At 38.4% G+C, this 20,940-nt stretch overlaps 1 protein-coding gene across 1 annotated transcript in view; it reads left to right on the top strand.

Annotated features, from left to right (window-relative positions):
* The window catches only part of ATP13A5 (ATPase 13A5), a 103,697-nt gene that overhangs the window by 25,300 nt on the left and 57,457 nt on the right, over window positions 1–20,940 (top strand). Inside the window, 5 exon segments of the mRNA XM_017526637.2 lie at window positions 5,661–5,730; window positions 8,736–8,834; window positions 8,836–8,871; window positions 15,065–15,137; window positions 16,080–16,208. Of these exon segments, the coding sequence (XP_017382126.1) occupies window positions 5,661–5,730; window positions 8,736–8,834; window positions 8,836–8,871; window positions 15,065–15,137; window positions 16,080–16,208 (407 nt within the window).

The following is a 20,940-nucleotide window of genomic DNA, read 5'->3' as shown; positions in this document are numbered from 1 at the left end:
GACCTCTATCCCCTTTGAAACCACCTCTAGAAAACAGCCCTGTAGTAGATACTTAGCCATCAGGTCAGCATTTACAGAAAGATCAAGAAAGGGCTGTTTGGAGAAGAGGAAAGGGGCTTTGCTCATTCTTCTGGAGGCCAATAACATAGTCTCAACTATTAGTATTCAACCAGAAGTTAATGAGTTACTTAAAAAAATAACGTGTATATATATTTTCTTTAAAATGTAATGCATAAGGCATTTAATAAAAATTAAATGGACTGAGATCATTTTCTTTCTTTTTTTTTTTTGAGATGGAGTCTCTCTCTGGAGCTCAGGCTGGAGTGCAGTGGCATGATCTCCGCTCACTGCAACTTCTGCCTCCTGGGTCCCAGTTTAAGCAATTCTCCTACCTCAGTCTCCCAAGTAGCTGGGATTACAGGCATCAGCCACCATGCCCAGCTAATTTTTGTATTTTTTAGTAGAGATGGGGTTTCACCATGTTGGCCAGTCTGGTCTTGAACCCTGACCTCATGATCCAATCATTTTCTTTTTTAATAAATGAGCAGATCCATGGTTCTATGGACCTGGGCCCATTTCAAGTACAAAATCACTTAACTCTAATGCCTTATTTTAGAGCAAAGCCCTACAGAGGCACCAGTAAACCTAAGTCCAGAATCTCCTTGGCAGGATCCTGCATGGGTTTCTTTGTAACCCCATCTCCATTCCTGATGTCTTCCTGGTCCTTTCCCTTCTGCATCCCCATGCCTAGGAAGACTCAGGGCCTTTCCCCAGAAAAGCTGGCCAGAAGTGTCTCACTTAGCTCACGTGAGAGCTTGAAATCCTCTAACAGCCCAACTTCCCGAGTTTTCCTGAGGCTACCTGAAAACGTGCAATTTAGGCAATGAAAGAAATGGGCAGCTCACAGATGAGGACTCATGTGAAAAACTAAAATAACTTTCATGTCATTTGTAAAATGGAGATACATTCTCTGTATAAATGTTTCATTAAAAGTACATAAGCAGGTTCAATGTGTAATGAAATAGAGATTTTTTTCCTTCCATAAAGCAATTTCTCAACACTTACCAATCTTGTTTTTATTATTGTTTTTAATGGAAGGGCTCCAATGCCAACATCTTGTTGTACGATGCAACTACATCCAAATCCCAGAAGTTGGATGCCATATCCTATGCATCTGTGAATATCTTAGGTCTTCCTCTCTTTATAAAACAAGAGTGTTAGGGAAGTGAGGAACTCGCTAACAGAATCACATGGGAACTTTCTCAACTTCTACATGTCTGCTTCCTAAAAATTCCTAAGCTCCTGGAAATGGGTTATGCCAGAATCTCCTGGCCTGGCATTGTGTGTTTGGAAAACTCTAGACGTCCCTGCCTGGCAGAGACCCTACCGGAAACTTACCAGAAGGGAAGCCGTGAGCAAAAAACAGGTGTAGTTTGAAAAAGCTCCACCATAATTCTAACACGCCCTTCCTTCCTCCTTGACTCCTCTAGTCTTTACCACCTGGAGCCTAAAGTGCCTACCACATAACATATTCTTAACAATTATTTGGTAAGTTAATTGAATGAATGAATAAACAACAAATAAAAAGGGACATGGACCTCCCTCAAGAGAAAGTATTTTTAGTCATCTGTATTTGGTTTTCTGCAGTGGCTCATGCCTGTAATCCCAGCACTTTGGGAGGCTGAGGCAGGTGGATCACAAAGTCAGGAGTTAGAGACTAGTATGGACAACACAGTGAAACCTTGTCTCTCCTAAAATACAAAAAATTAGCTGAGCATGGTGGTAGATGCCTATAGTACCAGCTACTTGGGAGGCTGAGACAGGAGGCAGAGGTTGAATCACTTGAACCCAGGAGGTAGAGGTTGCAGTGAGCCAAGATTGTGCCACTGTACTCTAGCCTGGGCAATGGAGCAAGACTCCATCACCAAAAAAAAAAAAAAAAAAAAAGAAGGAAAGAAAGAACTTCTAACAGATTTACTAAGATCTCAGGGTTGGAGGAAACTCCAGTCATTCCTCAAGTTTAGCCCATGGTCCCTGCAGAAATCTCCTCCACAAGTTTCCTGCTGAGAAATCGCTCTGCTCCCAGAAAGGAAGCATCTACCTCCAAAGCAACTCTTCTAATGGATAGTTATCACTATTTGGCAAGTCCGCTTAATTTTATTTGGCCTATGTTTTTCTGTGAAGCCCCTGGGAACAATCTGGGTCCTGTTTTCCCTGCCAGTTGCTCAGGTTTTTAGTCAGGGAATGTCAGCTCCCTTTTTCTTAGACCTTTCCGCATGTGAACCAGCTTCAAATCTCATATTTCTTCCCTTGCTCAGTAATTGGTCAATGCGCCGAACATTCTGCTTGGCTTGTGCTGAAACTGAGCTGGGTACATGGTCTCTAAACACACAATATTTTTTGGCAAGAAGCAGTAGAAGAGACAAAGCAGCAAGGGACATGCCAGGCTTTGATTTAAATATGGCTCAGATGAGCCATAAAGAGGATAATCTACAAGTAAATATTGATTCACTGGATCCCAGTCCTCATGGGATCTGAGCTCTTCTCTCTCAGAGGTAATATTGCCAAACTTGAAGAGCCAAATAGCATCAGACCCTAGGCTTGCTTTCTAAACTGCTTTCCACAACCTGTGTACTGCCTTGAACCTCATTAATTAATTTTAATATTTAGGAAACATCCTCTAGCTAGGTCAGACACTGTGCCACTAGATGCTGGATTTTTTGTTTTTTTTTTTGTTTTTTTTTTTTTGAGATGGAGTTTTGCTCTTGTTGTCCAGGCTGGAGTGCAATGGCACAATCTTGGCTCACTGCAACCTCTGTCTCCCAGTGTCAAGGGATTCTCCTGCCTCAGCCTCCCAAGTAGCTGGGGATTACAAGCATGCACCACCACACCTAAATAATTTTGTACTTTTAGTTGAGACAGGGTTTCTCCATGTTGGTCAGGCTGGTCTGGAACTCCCAATCTCAGGTGATCTGTCCGCCTTGGCCTCCCAAAATGCTGGGATTACAGGCGTGAGCCACTGTGCCCGGCCAATGCTAGATTTTTTAAACAGTGTTTAAAAATCTCTGTTTCTGCCTTTAAAAAGGCTCTAGGAAACTTGAGGGGAAAGACATGTAAATATACATTGTAATTTAATGGTGTAAGTGCTGTTGCTAAGAAAGGAAAGGTTGTTGGAAGGGAGAAAAATACAGTTAACTGTGCCAGAGGGAGTAAGATTTCAAAAATCGCTGCCATTTATTGAGAACTAAATGCTGTATGTATTTATCTCATATGCAACTGATAGCATTTTTTTTTAAATGAAGGTCTCCCTGTGTTGCCCAGGCTAGTCTCATACAAACTTTTGAGGTCAAGCCGTTCTCCTGGCTCAGCCTCCCAAGTAGCTGGGACTGCAGGTGTGTGCCATACTCTCAGCTTGATAGAAATTTTATTAGGTATGTTTTATAAAACCCATTTTACAGATGAGAAAAATGAGGCTGACCCCTCATTCAGCCATCAGTTCATTCATTCAACATATAATAGGCTCTGTTTTAGGCATTGGAAATATATCGAAGTCCTCTGGAAGCTTATATTATAGTGGAGAATGTAGTCTTTTATCTGCATGCTGATTAAAATGTAAAACATAACTTGTAATTTCAGGTAATTAATATACACGATAATGAAAAATAAGGCGAGATAAGGAGAATCTGAACTGAGAGTCAGGGTAGCTATTTTAAGTAGCATTGTTAGGGAAAACCCCAATAAGGAGGTGCTATTTGAACAGAGAATGAATGAAATTCTTTCCACAAGGGAACACCCTTGTTTCACACAGGGACTAAGGGAGTAAGCCATACAAAGTTGTGGGGAAAATTAGTTCCAGGAACAGCAAGCACAAGGTCTTATCTCGATTCAAATCCAGGTCTAGTTGATCCCACAGGTCTCAACCATTAGGCTTCATTGTCAGATCTGGTCCTCAAAGGCTGAGTAGGCATTTACAAACTGTGGGAATGTGGGAAGGGCATTCAAAGCAGAGAGACAGAGGAGGATCAAGTTTGGGATCCTAAATTCTGGCACTTTGGTTAACAACAGATTATTGCCCCAGATTGTGCAAAAGAGTCCTGAGGACCAAGATGGTTTGATTTATGGTCTCTTTCCAGTGTGAGGTGTAGGGACTTAAGAAGTCAAAGGGCATGACAGGCTGTTTGTACTCTCTGATTCCCAACGTCCTTGACCCTCAGTGTTTTCATGGCATGGACTCAGAAGACCTTGGTTTGAGTTCTCTCTGTCCTTTGCAAACTACAATTGCACTTGGAAAAAATATGGCTAAGAAGTGAGATAAACTTGGGCTCAGTTTTCTACTATAACTCAGTGAAACCAAAGATTTCTGGATTCTCCCCATTGGTACTTGCTGTGGCAGATTTGAGAAGTGGAGTCATATACCATGCTACAAAGCCGGTCTCTTCCTTGCTCTGTGATCCTGGAAAAGTTTCTTGGTTTATCTGAACTTCAGTTTTTACTACAATAGATGCTAATATGAAATCTCATGGGAATAATGTGATGATTGAAGGAGTTAACACATATAAAAGGCTAAGTGCGGTTTCTGACACTGTCAACTCCGTTTAAAAGTTACATTGTCGTGATTAATACTAGATGTGTTCACTTTTGCCTACATACCAGACTGAATAATTTTTTCCATTGGCAAAGTAGGGATATCAGCCTTTTCCGTTGGACTATTGTGAGGATCAAATGAATCTTTTGTAAATACTTTGTTAGTAGTAAAATAGTATAAAAACATGCATTCTTGTTGTAATACACGTAAGTATTACACCTTGTGTATAATGCACATATTTACCAAGTGTTAGCCATGAAGGCCATATTTTCCAGGTCATATGCGCATTCACTTATGTATTTATTCAGTTTATGTACTAAGGGCCTGTTCTAGGTGCTGGAGCTAGCAATGTAAGATAGACATGACTTCTAACATTCAGGGCACTCTAGAATGCCTGACAAATCAAGGAACAACTTCATAGCTGTGTCTTTTTTGCTGCTTTTAGTATACAATAAAATTATTTTAAAAGTAACTCAATTCTGGGTATGGTGGCTCACACCTGTAATCCCAGCACTGTGGGAGGCCAAGGTGGGTGGATCATGCGGTCAGGAGTTCGAGACCAGCCTGGCCAATATGGTGAAACCCCGTCTCTAATAAAAATACGAAAATTAGCCCGGTGTGGTGGCACACACCTGTAGTCCCAGCTACTTGGGAGGCTGAGGCAGAAGAATCGCTTGAACCTGGGAGGCAGAGGTTGCAGTGAGCCAGAGGTTGCAGTGAGCCAAGATCATTCCACTGCAACCCAGCCTGGGTGACAGAGTGAGACTCTGTCTCAAAAAAAAAAAAAAAAAGTAACCCAAAATGAAAATGTCTTTCTAGCTTTTTTTTGAGTTGCACTATACTTAAGACATATTTTTTATCAAGGAATACATCTCTGTCCATCATGCACTGAATTTCATTTCAAATATGTATTAGTAGTTTAGAATTATGTTTCAAAAGTTCTTGCACATTATTTTTTTAATCAAAGCTACAGAATCTCCTAAGAGTAGAAAAGTGACTTCTGCTTAGTTTGTCCTATAGTCACTCACCACTGAGCTTGTAGGGATGACACTAATGGATGATCACTCTCCCACAGAAGATTAGTGTGTGGGCCCAACACCATTGAGGTTGAAATCCAACCCATATGGAGGCTGCTTGTCAAACAGGTAACTGTTTTCTTTTCTTTTTTTTTTTTTTTAAAATAGACTTCTGCCCCTTACTTCATACTTCCTAGAAGGAGCACATAAATACTTGAATGTGATGATATCTTGTTTCATACAACTTCTTTTGTTACTGCTTATTTTAAATTCAGATCTACTTTAAAATTTCTTTCTAGTGTGAGAGACAGATTCCTGCTTCATAATTTCCTGTTTGCTTTGTTTTTGTTCTCAAGTTTGGATGGTGGTTGTGTTGGTGGTGGTGGGGTGGCTTAGTCCACGTGGGTTATATAACAAAATATCATGGACTGGGTGGCTTAAACAACAAACACTTATTTTCTCACACTTTTAGAGGCTGGAAAGTCCAAGATCAAGGTGCTTGCATATTTGGTTCCTGGCGAGGACCCGTTTCTGGGCTTCCAGACCATTGCTTTCTTTGTGTCTTCACGTGGTGGAGAGAGAGCTCTGGTCTCTTCCGCTTCTTACAAGGACCGCTAATCCCATCATGGGACCTCTACCTTCATGACTTCATTAAACCTAATTGCCTTTCAGGGGCCTGACTCCAAATACCATCACACTAGGGGTTAGGGATTCAACATTTGAATTTAGCCGAACACAAATGTTCAGTCTACAGCATCGGACAGTTATTTTTTCTATAATTTTTGAGGATTTGAAATGTATTCTTTTGGGCATTTTCAAATTGCTTTATTATTTTCATTTTCTTGAGAGTAACTTCTCCCTTTGTTAGTGTTTCATTTTTGTTTTTGTTTTTAACAATAGCTTCCTTGTATGCTTGGGGTTTTTTTTTTTTTTTTTTTTTTTTTTTTTTTTTTTTTNTTGGCTTACCTTAAGGGGGACACCTTTCCCATCAATTTTTCTCTTTCTCTTTGTGCTTGCTGTGCTTCTTTGATGGCTCTGTTTGTCTCCAACTGGCCCCTATGTGGTCCCTGAAGGTTTGGGTGCTTGTCCTTTGGGGATTTGTCACATGCATGCCCTTAGCTAGCTTGAGGCTTGGCGCAGTTCACAGCTGTACCATGGACTCTGTTCTCTCCCATTCCACTTTGGCTGGTAAGCCCTCATTGGTTATTACTTTGCTGAGCCTCTATTCTGGAACAGGAAGCCCACTGCCACCCGTTTTCCATCATAAGCCTTGTTTCTATCTTCTGCCACCTGAGGGACACATTCTGTCTCTATTCCTCTGAGAAAAGAGCACCTAGATTTTGCTGTCTGGTCCTTGTCTGGAACCTATGAATCTGATGATGTTAGTCCTCACTCAATGCTGCATGTTTCCAGTGTATTTCTAACCCATAAAGATGGTCATTTTGTTTTTGAGCATGGGCGTATCTTTTTAACATTAAGAAAATATTTAATATTATTCTGTGTCTGGAGCAGAAAACAGATTGCTTTATTTTATTTTTTTAGAGTAGTTTTAAGTTCACAGCAAAATTGGGCAGAACATATAAAGATTTCCTATATACATCCTGACTTAACATGGGCATACTTTCCCTAACTATCGAAAGGTAGCCAGCTTTTTAAACTCATTCAAATACATTTTCAAATTGCCAAGGATTCTCCAGGGGTCGGTTTGTTCTCTTTTGAAAGGAGAGCTAATATTTTCGGCACCTATTTACTAGCCCTTTAGTAGGACAAAAAAAAAAAAGTACAAATATTTCTTTACATTTGGTTTCAAAAGACTATTAAATAAGAGAACTAAATTAATTAGGATAGTGTTGTTTCTTCCGCAAGAAGTATTTCACCAGTTTTCTACTGGACTTATTTAACCTAGAGATCGTATTATCATTTGTACATAATCTGCAATTAGAGCATTTTATAATAAGCAAACAACAAAAGCTGTAATTCGTAAGTAAAGCAGTGAGGATTGAAATAATAAGAAACATTAAGGAATAAAATCTTTTTAATGCACAAATTATACCCAGCCCTTAACATACCACTCACCAACCTATTTACCATAGGTCAGTTCACTTTTAAAACTAAAGTAGAATTATATTTAATACATAAGGGAATTCTAGAAAATAGAGGTAAGAGTACCACTGGTTTTAAGCAATATTTTATTCAATTCATAATGATTAGAAAGAACACGTCCTCAAAAAAATAATCCTTGCTTTGTTCTCATGGGCTCTTAAATTCACTTTCTATGTGTATATCCTGTGACTTTTCTCTGGCTTCTCGGGCTTGCCCTCTCTGCTCTCATTACTAGCAGGAGTTAGCAGGACCCAAATGGGAAAAATTGAGGGAACGAAAAAATCTGAAGGTATTCTCCTGACACCAAAAACGAACATATATGAATGACAAGCTTTCCGGCTGGTAATACCTTCTGCCCACGATTTGTCCTACAGCCTTGGGGAAGACATTTCTCTCCAGTCTTCCTCCTTGTTCAAGAGAAGGACTTGATTGACTCTCATGTGACCTTGCTAAGACCTGCTACATGAAAGATATGTTATTTTTAAGTGACCCGAATAAAAAGTAGAATCTTTCATTTTCATTGTACAACTTGACTAAATCTGCAGCATGTGATTACATGAAAAATAAAACTGCAATTAAACTGTTCAAAACTGAAGTACATTTTTAAAAGAGACTGAATCATGTACCTCCTCCATTATGAGTAAACCTGTTTAAGAAGGTAACCTATGCAACAATGCTGCATGATCTGCATACGTACCCCATAACCTAAAGTACAATGAAACACACACACACACACACACACACACGCAAATTTTGTTATTAGTAAAATATTTTTGAAATTCAGAATAAATTATGATCAATTTGTGGGCGTGGCTCTGAATGCATAAAATAATTTGCTTCCACCATATCACATTCTGTGTGTTTGACATTTTCTCAATCCAAATCAATAGAGATCTAAATGAATTCTTAAATATTAGAGGTTTTTGTATATTGTAAAAAAAAATGAGAAAAAATTCTATAATGAAATGACATCTTCTTGATTGCCAATAAGGTTCATGCAAGTGACTCAAATGCTATTTTTGTACCTGCAGGTTTTAAATCCATTCTATGTGTTCCAAGCCTTCACGCTAACTTTGTGGCTGTCTCAAGGTTACATAGAATACTCTGTGGCCATCATCATTTTGTCTGTTTATCTCCATTGTCTTAAGTGTGTATGATTTGAGACAGGTAAGAGCTGAAATCTATTTAGCTTCTAGCTAAATAAGTAAAGCCCATGGACTTTCTACTGAGAGCCAGGAGTTGCTTTGTCAGACATAGGTCATGGAACAAAAAGAGGGGGCTTACCAAATGTGGGATTACAGAAGGAGGACCTTGGGACTACCAGGAAGATTTAAATGTTTTTGCAAACTCTGATTATCATCTGAAGACTTTGTTGAATGCTTTGTTTAGAAGGACTCTGAGGCTGTATTTGAGTATGGTGGGAAAGAATGCTGTGATGTATTCATGATGCCAGCCATAGTTTTAGGAGAATGAAGGGGTAGCATCTCAACTATGTGCATTTCACATATTTCCCCTGACTTAAATATTATGTTTGTTCTCTACGTTTCCTAGAAGTCCTTTATAATGTCTATATCTTCATTTGATATTCATGTATATCTTTATGGGAATCCCAAAGAAATACAGAAATTCGTGTGTGGGAGTTAGGGGATGGGTTGTAGAAGAAATTAAGTTTGATTCTATACTCAATAAGACAGTGTTTTAGCAAGAGAATTTCCTGATATTTCTGAGCTTCTGGCTTATTAAATCAAAATATCCAGGGTTGGAATCTTCATTTTTAAAAGTTTTACAACTAATGATTACTATGCATTCTGAAAGCTTAAGAATGATTATTATAAGGGAACCCACTGAAGGATAAATTCGAACACCAAGATCCCAGATATATGTATTTATTTATTAACGCCATCATCATATTTTTCACTCACTCTATTAAGTGCATATATATATATATATATACCAGTTTATATGGAGATTTATGTCATTATTAATTTTTAAAATTAAAATAGGATCTTACTATGCACATTAATCTGGAACTTTCATTTTTCACTTTATATATAATGGCAATTCATCAAGTAAATAAATAATTCATGTTTTAAAAATAATACTATAATATTCTGTGATATATCATAATTTATTCAACCATTCTGTTATTTGTTGAAAGTAATTTCCCTTCAATCTTTTGCTACCACGAATAATGTTGAATTAAACATAACTACAGTACAGGCATGTTCTTATATATTAGTGTTTGCATTTTTTTAGCATGGCAACCAAAAGCCAGGTTACTGAATCAATGTATATTTTGAATTTTAATGGATGCTGCTATATTGTTTTCCACAAATGAATTTTTTTCTCAGAAATATACAAGAGTATTTATTTCCCCCACATTCATCAGTTTCTGGAGTTATATATTAATATTTATAATTTTTTAAATCTAATGTATTTAAAAATTGGGTCTCCTTGATGCTTTAATGTACATTTTCCTGATTGCTGGTGAGACTAAGTACTTTTTTTGTCTAATAGTGTTTTGTATTTTCATTTTATATTAAGGGCTTCTTGATATTCATCATTTTTGTGAAAAGTTTTACTTTTTAGTCTTTTTTCTCTTGACTTTGACTTAGCTATACTTGAAAATTTAGGTACAGTAAAATATGTTTCTCTTTTCCATTATAATTTATTGTTTTGCTTATTAGGTCTCCCCTTCCAAAGTTAGGTAATACCTATTTTCTAATCCTTGTAATTTGCTTATTTAAAAATCCTTACTGGAATTTAAACATTCAGGTTCCGCATCTTAACAGAATCCCTACATTCCTTTGTTCAAAACAGTGGCTAATAATGGAACTTTAGACTTGATGGCAGTATTGTAAAGGATTTCTTTAAAAAACAAAAAAGGAATTAGAGGACAAACACTAATCTCATTAGCAGCCTGTATTTATTAATAAAAGTGTACCTAACCCAATCTGTAAAGCACCTTGTAACCCTATACAAAATAAGCCAGTTTCCTGAAACTGTATATTTGCAATTTAAATCACAAGTCCTCAATCATCAACATCTGTTTAGCACTTTACAGTTTACAATAGGTGCCCACATTAATAATGTATGTGTTTGTGTGGAACCTGGCAAGTTGTGTAATAAAACACACATGATTTTTATAGCCTCCTACCACCTGAGAGGAAGGGACAGGAACATCTGGGAGATAAAGGGACTTGTTCACACTCACCCAGTAACAGTGGCCAATAGACCTTAGCCCCAGGTTTTCTGATTCCAAGTCAAGTACTACACACTGTGTCACTGAGCACAATCTCAAAGTGACTCATGAATTTCCTTGCAGCAGTAAGACTTGGGGAAGGGCTTTGGCAGGAATGAAAGAAGTAGCATCTATTGCCATCTTCAAATCCTGTTGAGCCACGCTGAACTTAGTTATTTCACTGAAAGTCTTAAAAACACAGGCTTTTGAAAATTGTAAGAGAGTAAGTGTTTGCAGGAATAGAATAACATGTTTTTCTGCATCTACTGTGGCCTCAAATCATGCTACACAAAGAAAGCTTACCTTTCCTAAGCCAAGACACCCTCCTGCTTCAGTCCCTTTCTAACAAATTTGGTGCAGGCGTGAGTGTGAACCATGGTACTCGACTGTATTTACATTGAACTGTATGTGCATACTGTCTTGCTGAGCTCCACAGTTGACTGCTAGAAATAGCTTTGAGAGTATCTGGTCCACAGTTCTTTGCTTTCAGTCATGACTAAGCCAAGCTCAAGAGGCACCTGAGTTAATACCCTCATTACTCATCTCTGGAGGAAGTCCAGCCACAGCAAACACAAGGACACACAGCAACAGATGCTGAACAGTAACAATATGCAAATTCATGTTAGAAATTGATCCTGGTCCTGCTGAACAGGGACAGAAGAAACTAGAGGGGGCCTAATAAAAATCAGGCAATGAGCTTTGCAGCCATGGCAAGCATTGCAGTGTTTGCCTTCTCCCAGCTAGTTGGTTGCCATAGAAACCTGTGTTTGTAGATTTTCTGAGTACATTAACTTAAAGAGGATGCTAACATTATCCCACTCCAGTGTTGTTGGGAGAAGTAGAATAATTTGGTTCCAACAAATACATGTTTGATGAGGGCCTACTATGTGATAAGCCCTGGAGGAATCCACAGATGCATAATATACAGGGTGCCTTTCTTCTCTCTACTGCCTGACTCACAAGAAAGACCTGACAGGACAGCAGATAGCTGTAATGGAATGTGATCAGTTAACTCACACAGGTGGAGAGAACAGAACAATGAATCCTTCCTGGGGATTGCAGGGACCTAGGGAGTGGAAGTGACATTTGAATAGGTCTTTATGTGAAGGATTAGAAAGAATTTGCTAGTAGAAAATTGGAGTGGACATTCTAGGGAATAGCTTGAGCAGAGGCATGGAAGCGTGACAGGTTATATAGGATGCTAAGTCTAATAAACCAATCCAGCTCTACAGCATAATGAGTTTTGAGAATTACAGTCAAGTATTGTTAACCCACACTTGACCACTTCTAAATGTGTTGATTATTATCCTCTCATGCTAAGCTGAATTTATTATGGCATTATCTAAATGAGTTTACTAAGCCAAAAAAAAAAAACCCAAAAAACAAATTAAAGAAATCTAGAAGGATTTTTATCTTCTTAATGAAAAAAAAAAGCTGTTTTTAAGCACTAGAAGAACTTATTCATCAACAGAAAAGGCTTTAGGGTCAGATGAACCTAGGTTTACTTAGTAAGTAAGTGACGGTGAGAAAGTTACTTTAATATTTTCAACCCCAGTTTTTGGTTTTTACATGTATGTTGGAGACAACATTTTCATCATAGAATTATTTTGAGGATTAAAGAAATCAAATAGTGTAGTTCAAGTGCCTACAACAATGCCTGGCACATAATAACTGCTTAATGTTTTAAACTATGTAAAAATAATAATGATTTGAGTCATTTTATATACCATGTGTATTTCTTCTATGATGTCTTGTGGGTTTTAAATAAGTCTCTGACATGCCAAATACATCAATGTCATATCATTTTATAGCTTTAAGGTATAACTTGAAAGTGATCCCGTTCAATGTTGTCTGTTTACAGAGAAAATGACTAACTTCTAAGGCACAATTTCTTATGTACGCACATTACCTGACTGGTTAGTGGATATGTCTGACCTACAACTCAGAAATCCTGGCTTACTCCAGTGTTCTTTGCCCACAGAACCACAGATGACTTTTGCATTATTATGCATCATTAAAATGCATACCCTTGGCCGGGCACAGTGGCTCACACCTATAATCCTAGCACTTTGGGAGGCTGAGGCTGGCAGATCATCTGAGGTCAGGAGTTCAAGACTAGCCTGACCAACATGGAGAAACCCCCTCTCTACTAGAAATACAAAATTAGCTTGGCGTGGTAGTTCATGTTTGCAATCCTAGCCACTTGAGAGGCTGAGGCAGAAGAATCACTTGAACCTAAGAGGCGGAGGTTGTGGTGAGCCAAGAACGCACCATTGCACTCCAGCCTGGGCAACGAGAGTGAAACTCCATCTCAAAAATAAAAATAAAAAATAAAAAAATGCATGCCCCAACAGTTAAGCGTCAGGAAGTCACCTTAGAGCAATGATTATGCACTAAACAGTACTATCGCTTTCTTCACTCAATTGGTCCAAATTACCAAAGTTTATCTTTTCATCCAAAACTGAAGTAAATCGTAAATTTTTCCATGTAAATATTAACACTTGGTTCATTATCTCAAGGAGAAAGTTACATAACTATGTGTAATGCTTTTCTTAGCCTGGTGACATTTGTAACATTAAATATCACCAAAAGAACAGATCAAAACAATTTAACAGCTAAAAGAAAAATAGTTTTAAATTTGAATTAAGTAAGGTGAATTAAATATTGTTGACAGTATTCAATCCACTTCTAGTAAGAGGCATGCAAGTCACCGATATACAAACAGTAAGAGGCAACACCTTCCCGGGTTAGCCCAGCATGGAACTTTCTCTCGCTGATGATGTCCCAACAGTCAGTCTGGGGAACGGCATGGATGAAATTATCTCTCACCTCTGACTTTCTGTCTCCTGTGTTATCCTCTAAGATGGTTTTTCCACTTCTCTGGGCTCCTTCCATCTTCTCCACTTTTCACAGAGTTCTAACTCAAAAACTCTCTCAAGCAAGTCTTTCCAGTTAACGTACTCTCACAACTGTTTTCCCAACAACTTTCTTATGAATCCCTAACAGTCATGAGCTCTTAGCATAGTATTGGGTATTATACAGAGGACTCTATAAGAATCAACTAACTTAAAACTTAACCCTGTATTATAGATTCTATTATCATCTCCCCTTTCAGATGAGCAAAAAGGAGCTAAACAAGCTAAATAACTCTTAAGCAGTAGCACAAGATTCACAACTGAACAGCATAACTCCCATCTGCAGACTTAATACGAAAATCCAAGTCCATAAAGAAGAGAATGGCTGTCCCACATGCAATCAAAACACAACCTAAACATTCACAGAGACACTTACAAGCAGAAAGCCACTTACAGAGAACATCTGGCTTCATTGTTTTGCAGAGAGACAGAAGCATAAAGAGGGAAGTAACCTTCTCACAGTCTCATTCTTCTTCCTCCTGATCATGTATCTTCAAGAACTGTAGCTTTGGTTTGTTAAAGTGAACTAAATATGGCCTCAGAAGGACTCCATACTTCTATATTTGAGTCCTGGTGGACCAATCTTAACCTAACTTAATAGTTAGACAAGATTGAAAACCTAAGTTAAAAGTATGCATCTGTAACAATCTTCAACTACTCATACAGCAGTCATACTTCAACCACTCCTACACTGCTGAGTGTTCAAACTGTTCAAAAAAGGTAAACTCCAACCTGTAACCAATCCAGCTGTTTCTGTACCTCACTTCCAATTTCTGTAGTCATTTCTCTTTTTGTTCTATAAGTTTTTTCTGACCATCAGGCATCCTTGGTGTCTCTCTGAATCTGCTGTCATTCTGGCGGCTGCCTGATTTGCGAATCACTTTTTTTTTTCTTCCTCAATTAAACTCCAGTAAATTTAATTTGTCAAAAGTTTCTTTTAACAGGTTCCCTGGCTTAGGCCCCTGTGCACTATTTTTTCTTGGGAGTGAAACAGCATTAAACTAATGAGCATATTTGCTGCTGCATGTAGGGGGTCAGGTGAGGTAGGGGTTGGAGCAGGGAAGCTGAAGCATCAAAAGAAGTTGAGTCCTTTGCCCAGATTCAATTTAGCTGTGAGACCTGGCCTGGTGGTTACTGGATTGAGATCATGTGGTTTTCAGAATATGAACTATCTAATATTCAAATGTTGACTTTTACTTGGCAGCAATCAGTTAAGCTGCATCACCTCGTGGAAGACCACAACAAAGTCCAGGTTACAATCATCGTAAAAGACAAAGGTAAGTGATGTGTTAAGCCATCTTCAGTATCTTAATATTTTAGGGGGGAATTGGTCTCATTTGTCCTTAATTATTAGTCAAGGAGAAAAAGTCTTTTCGGATTGAACCCAGGACCAGGACTAGGATGAGGAAAAGGCCTCTAAGACAGAAAATTTAAAGAGGCAAGATGATGCCAGTGCTGACCCCACAGCTGTGGGGCCCTGAGAACAAGTGCCTCCTTAAATTTTGTACACTAGACATCTTGCTTGCATTACCCTCACCCAAGCTCTCATTCAATTATTCTTACCCAACGTCTGGGTTCCTTCAAATTCTCTCTCCCTTCATGTGTCACTCAATTGAATAACACTGGGTAAACCTTCTTAAGGCTCCTTTATTTCCCAATCTATCCCAAATGGACTCTGCATCACACAATTTGAACTACCATCTGGAACCTAGGCTAGAATTGGGCTTTTAGATAGCTGTCTGGACACTTGGCATCTGCTCTGAGCTAGCCAGAGGTGGGGTAGCTGTGGCTCTTTGTTAAAAATGAGGAGCTGCACCCTGGGACGGCAGAAGTTATTTGAGCAATTTACATAAGGCCTCAATCCAAGAAGACAAAGTGTACCACAGGAATCAAAAACCTAGACAAGAGCAAACAGCAGGAAGTTGAACTTCGGCAATGTCCAGTGCCCTTGTGTATTTGCTGTGGACAAAGCATACCAGGTACTAGGGTCAAGATGGGATCTTGTTGTATAAAGAAAAACTGATCCTTTTCTGTGTCCCAGGAACCAATTTCCTAATCCTGATTGTTTTGGAATTTTCAATTGAATAAAAAGAGGCTTCAACAGTTGAACAGGTAGGGTAGCTCTTGGCCAACTGGTTGATAGGGATTCTTAGCTACCTTCAATCTTAAGTGAAAACAAGAAGAGGTCAGCTAGTCACGGAAACTTTGCTTTGGTGTAGGTTTGGAGGAGCTGGAATCCCGTCTCTTGGTTCCTGGAGACATTCTTATTCTTCCAGGAAAATTTTCATTGCCATGTGATGCTGTTTTGATTGATGGACACTGCGTGGTGAATGAAGGCATGCTCACAGGTATGGAGTTGTTATGAAGCTTCCTCTTCCCTGTTTGACACCTAATCAAATCAACATACCCTTACCTACCTTATACCACACCCTTGCTAAGATATTCAGAGACAGATGAGGGAGACATAGCCAGCCTTTGCATTTATATGGAGACACAATATACACAAACAGGAAATGTTTAAGAATATAAGAATTAAGTCACAATAAATGTGAAACTAAAACAAATGTCTAATATGACATGTGATTAATTGACCAATGAGTAGGGTGAATAAAGTGTTTTGGGTTCAGAGGATACAGTTTGAAATGCAATCTCTTCCTAAATGTGAGAATGGCTTATACGCATGTACAAAAGAGACACAACCTTAAAAACCATGACTTCCACAATTAGAAGGGCGTAGAGGTTTTAGCCAACCCTGTACTCTATAGATAGAAAACTGCTGAGGCCAAGGTTTCGCTGGAAAGGAGTTTGAGTTGAGCCTTCTGGCAAAGACAATCTAACAGTCCTGTTCTTTAAATTTACTTTCCTGCTGATCTCACTGAGCAGAAAGCTAATCTAGTTACAGTTCAGACAGTCCTAGTTCTCTTTTGTACTTTGTCAAGTCTACTTGAATTTGTGTAATTAGTAAGGCACTACTTATAAAATATCCTTTAGGCAAAAAATAAGAATACACAGCACATTGTAATGAGAGAAGAAGACACTATACAGCCACACAAAAATAGAAACTGTTTGTCTTTCGTGCTTACAGACTGTTTAGTTTTTCTGTTTCCAAGTGGTGTAGAGACAGGAAAATTTTTTTGACATGACCTAAATGTTGTGAGAGTTCGTTGTCTATCCCTAAATTGTTCAACACGAGCAGCTTTTACGTTAAAAATGGGTCTGCTTAATTTAAAATTGAGATAAGGAAATGCAGTAAACATAAATATGTTCAGTATAATTACAAAATACCCTTTAATGTGTTGAAATCTGTCCTATAATGATAGTGATGAGGATTTGCATACTGATCATATCTTTTACCCAGAGTGTTGCCATAGTATCCAACCTATAAACCTCAAGCCCAAGAAAAGCTGTCCTTCTTACTCAAACACAGCCGCTGTCTCACATCTCTCAGCAGCCTGACAATGAAGAATGGCCTCTCTCATTGGTAACAGAGAGTGTGGCAGTGAGCAAACATGAGGAGGAAGCACAGAAAGCCTCCCTGCCCTTGGGCTGCCCTCTCTCCTTTCACTGTTGGGAGTGTACAGAACTTGCCTTGATTCTCAGGAAAACTCAGAGAGTTCCAGAAAAGTAGAAATGACAAACAATGCTACCTTTCAACAAATAGGCAAAATGGACCCCCAAATGATCTTAAATGACAAGTGGCTTTTTCTAGTCTCCCTTCTTGGAAAAAGAAAGTCATCACCACTGATATCCATGTAACTTAAATACTGATAGAGGCCAGTTTCAGAGACAGATACATGAGGCAGAAACACATTATTTCTTCTGTGTTAAGTTCTTCAGAAAGATCTAAATCCCAGAATGGTCTAAATACTTGATTGCACAGCCTACATTGATCCTCCCACTCGTGTACATATTTGTGGAAAGGATCTTGATTAAACAATCAGAGGATTAAGGTTAGATTCCTGAAACTGCAAATATATTCCTGGGGTATTTGTCCACAAATATGACTTGGGTATTTCTTACCTATGTATGCAATGGTCCTAGATAGAAGTCTTATTTATGTAAGTATAAAAATATCAAATATTCCTGGCATCTCTATAGCAACTTACATTTTATAAATAACTTTTATATCTCACTTCATCATGGCATAAAACAAATTAGACTAGGAGCAGTTAGGATACCAATTTACACATGAGGAGAGTGAGGTAAAAAGAACAGACCTGCTCAGTTAGCACGTAAAAGGATCAGAATCGGAGGTGACATTTGCTCCCAAATATAAAGGACCATAGACACGAGCAAGACAATTCTAAGCTGGATAAAGCTGCTGCCTTCATCTTCCTGCCTCATCACCTTTTTCTCTCTACTTGGTGTTCCCATCAGTAGTACCCACTGTTTGGTAAGCTCTTTTCCTCCTGTTCTCCTTAGCCCTATGCTATTGTCATAAATTCAGCTGTGCAAGTTTACTTTTATTTTATAACTACACTTAATTTTTAGCCAAGCTAAATTTTGCCATCCTTGAAAGTGTCCAGTGTGAATATCTAATGTGAGTCAGACAGTTGTCCCCATCAGTTAGGAGGTCTTCTTCACCCCTGTCCGACTGTCCTAAGATGTACAAGACATCAGGGAGAAGGGTCCGACTGAGGGCAGCTCTTCTTCCTGCTGCCCCCGCTCCATTCTGGGTCTGGGAAGCTGTCTCTGGCCTGTTTCCTGGACAGGGAGGCAGATCCCGGTGCTGTTTGCATTGTTTCCACAATGTCATTCCATGTTCCCATGTTCTACTGTGGTGAACGCCTCTTCTTTCTGGGACACATGACATCTAAGTCCCTTTGGATTCTCTTCCATCTCCCAGTATAAGGACTTTAATTTAGCTAGAAATGCAGTAGAGGAAAGGCATGGTGAGCAGAAAAACTTTGTGCTTACTCTCAGATAGTCTCTACAATCCATGAACAAACTCATGAAGGGCTTTTTAAACTCAAAAGCCAGTGATCAACTCCCCTGTGCTTCTATTCTGCCATCTTTCCTGAAACAATGATCACTTTCAAGACCTAGCTTCTCCCAAATGAGAGGAGTCAGGAGACAAAAGAGAATATCATTGGGGGAGATCTAATACTATTTAGAAATTATCTCTTGGCACTAAAGCTTTTTTTCTTAGTTCTTGTATGTATTAGGCATTGTGCTAACATTTTACGTCTACTATTTCATTCAATCTGCAAATGTATTAGAGAGGGCAAATCTGAGGCCCAGAAAGGGTAAGTAATTTGCCTAAGGTCACATAGCTTAAATGGTACAGCTAAGATTTAGATTTGTTTGTGAATTCACTCATTCTACAGATATTTATTAGCCCCTACTATGGAGCAGGAATTCTACTGGTGACATAGCACTGAACAAGGTAGTTAAGATTTCTTCCCTTGTGGAGCTGATATTCTAGTGAGGGGACAGAAAACATGAAAACATACAAATGACACAACTTTTCAACAGTTATAAGCTCTAGGAAGAAAATGGAAGATATCTATTGCCTTACTAAATAAATATAATACCTAAATCCAGGCATTTTGTCCCACCTATACTTGTAGCCAGTGTTTCCTCATTCTCTTAGGGATAATTACGGCAAAGAGGGGTGGCATACACTCTGCCACATCCCCTTCCTTCTTCTTCTCTTCATTAAGTTACTGATTTATTTGAGATGTACGTGGCGGAAGTGTGCAGTGACCCGAGCTGGACGTGCAGGGATTTCTCCAAGTGATGATCTCACGTTGATATCCTGTCAGACAAGTTTATCATCAGTTGATAGGTCAGATCTTTTTCTCTCTTCCTTTGAGTCTTTCTTCCTCTCTTTTTATCATCCTCCTTCTCCCTTTTCTTTTACTTATTTGTTTACCCATTTATTCAAGAAAAGTTCAGAAATGCCTACTATGTGCCAGGCACTGTATTGCATACTGGTGTCACTAAGTTAAATGTGAAATGGTCCCTAGTCTCAAAACATTTACAGTCTAATGGTTCTAGAACTATAAAGTAAAAGGACTTGGAATTTCAAACACTGTCACCATGAGGAGGCATCTTGATCCTGCGGCCAAGGGAGAGAACCTCCATTTGACAGCACGGGGAGCCAACTGTACAGTTGATGATGAACGACGATGGTTCTGTCCTCTAAAACTCTCTCCAGCTGCCTTGGACTCCATGTCTTTTGTAGATGAATCATCCTTTCTTGGGCTCCAAAGAAAGGCCAAAATATGAGATTTCTTATTAATATGCAAATAGCATAAAAGAGGCTTGAAAACCATCTCTCTAAAATCATCTGACTGTTATCTCTGGAACAAATTAACCGCAAGTGACTTCCATTTCTGATTGATCAATATCTGACTGCTTCCAATTTCATTGGTTCTGTGTGCAGAAAATGGTTTGCCGATGTTAGTTTAAATATATATTTTGGGTTAATATTCTGTGATTCAAAAGCAAAAAAGAAAGGGGGGAGATGATCTCGAAGTGTCTGCCTTTTACAAAGGCAGATTTCAAAACAGTATGGTACCATGATTTGGAGACTGTCAAAACGTTCTAACCCTTCTATGAAGCCATTTAGAATGTAATTGATAAATCTACACAATGGGTGAAGGCCATAATCATTTTAAAGAAAGTGGTATAGGAACAACAGCTTGGCTAAAAGAATTTCTTGAAAAATATTCAAGATCGCTTATAACAATTTTACACCGTCTTGCACTTGAGCATGTAAAAATACATCATGGCAGAAAATGAGTTTTGAAAACCAATCATAGAAAAACTTGGGTGTTTTTATTTAATTCATCTGTGTATTTGAAAAAAAACATGTATTTTGAAACCTATTACATGTCACTAGGAAAAATGAAGAGTATACAAATTTATATATGCCAAAGTTCTTGTTTCCAGTTATTAGCTAGAAAGATGAGACCTACACTGGTATAACTATGATTTATATAATACCATTTCCAAATTAGAAATATGACACATTATCTTGCTAATTGAACATTTAGTAAAAGACTGATGGAATTTTAAATTTATTCTATTACTCTTTAAACCTGAGAGCAAAAAAGTATTATTAACATTTTTATT

Source organism: Cebus imitator, unplaced genomic scaffold (assembly GCF_001604975.1).
Source record: "Cebus imitator isolate Cc_AM_T3 unplaced genomic scaffold, Cebus_imitator-1.0 Scaffold43, whole genome shotgun sequence".
NCBI classification, from domain to species: Eukaryota; Metazoa; Chordata; class Mammalia; order Primates; family Cebidae; genus Cebus; species Cebus imitator.
Note: the sequence above shows the minus strand (reverse complement) of the source record. Positions and strands in the feature narration are given on the sequence as shown.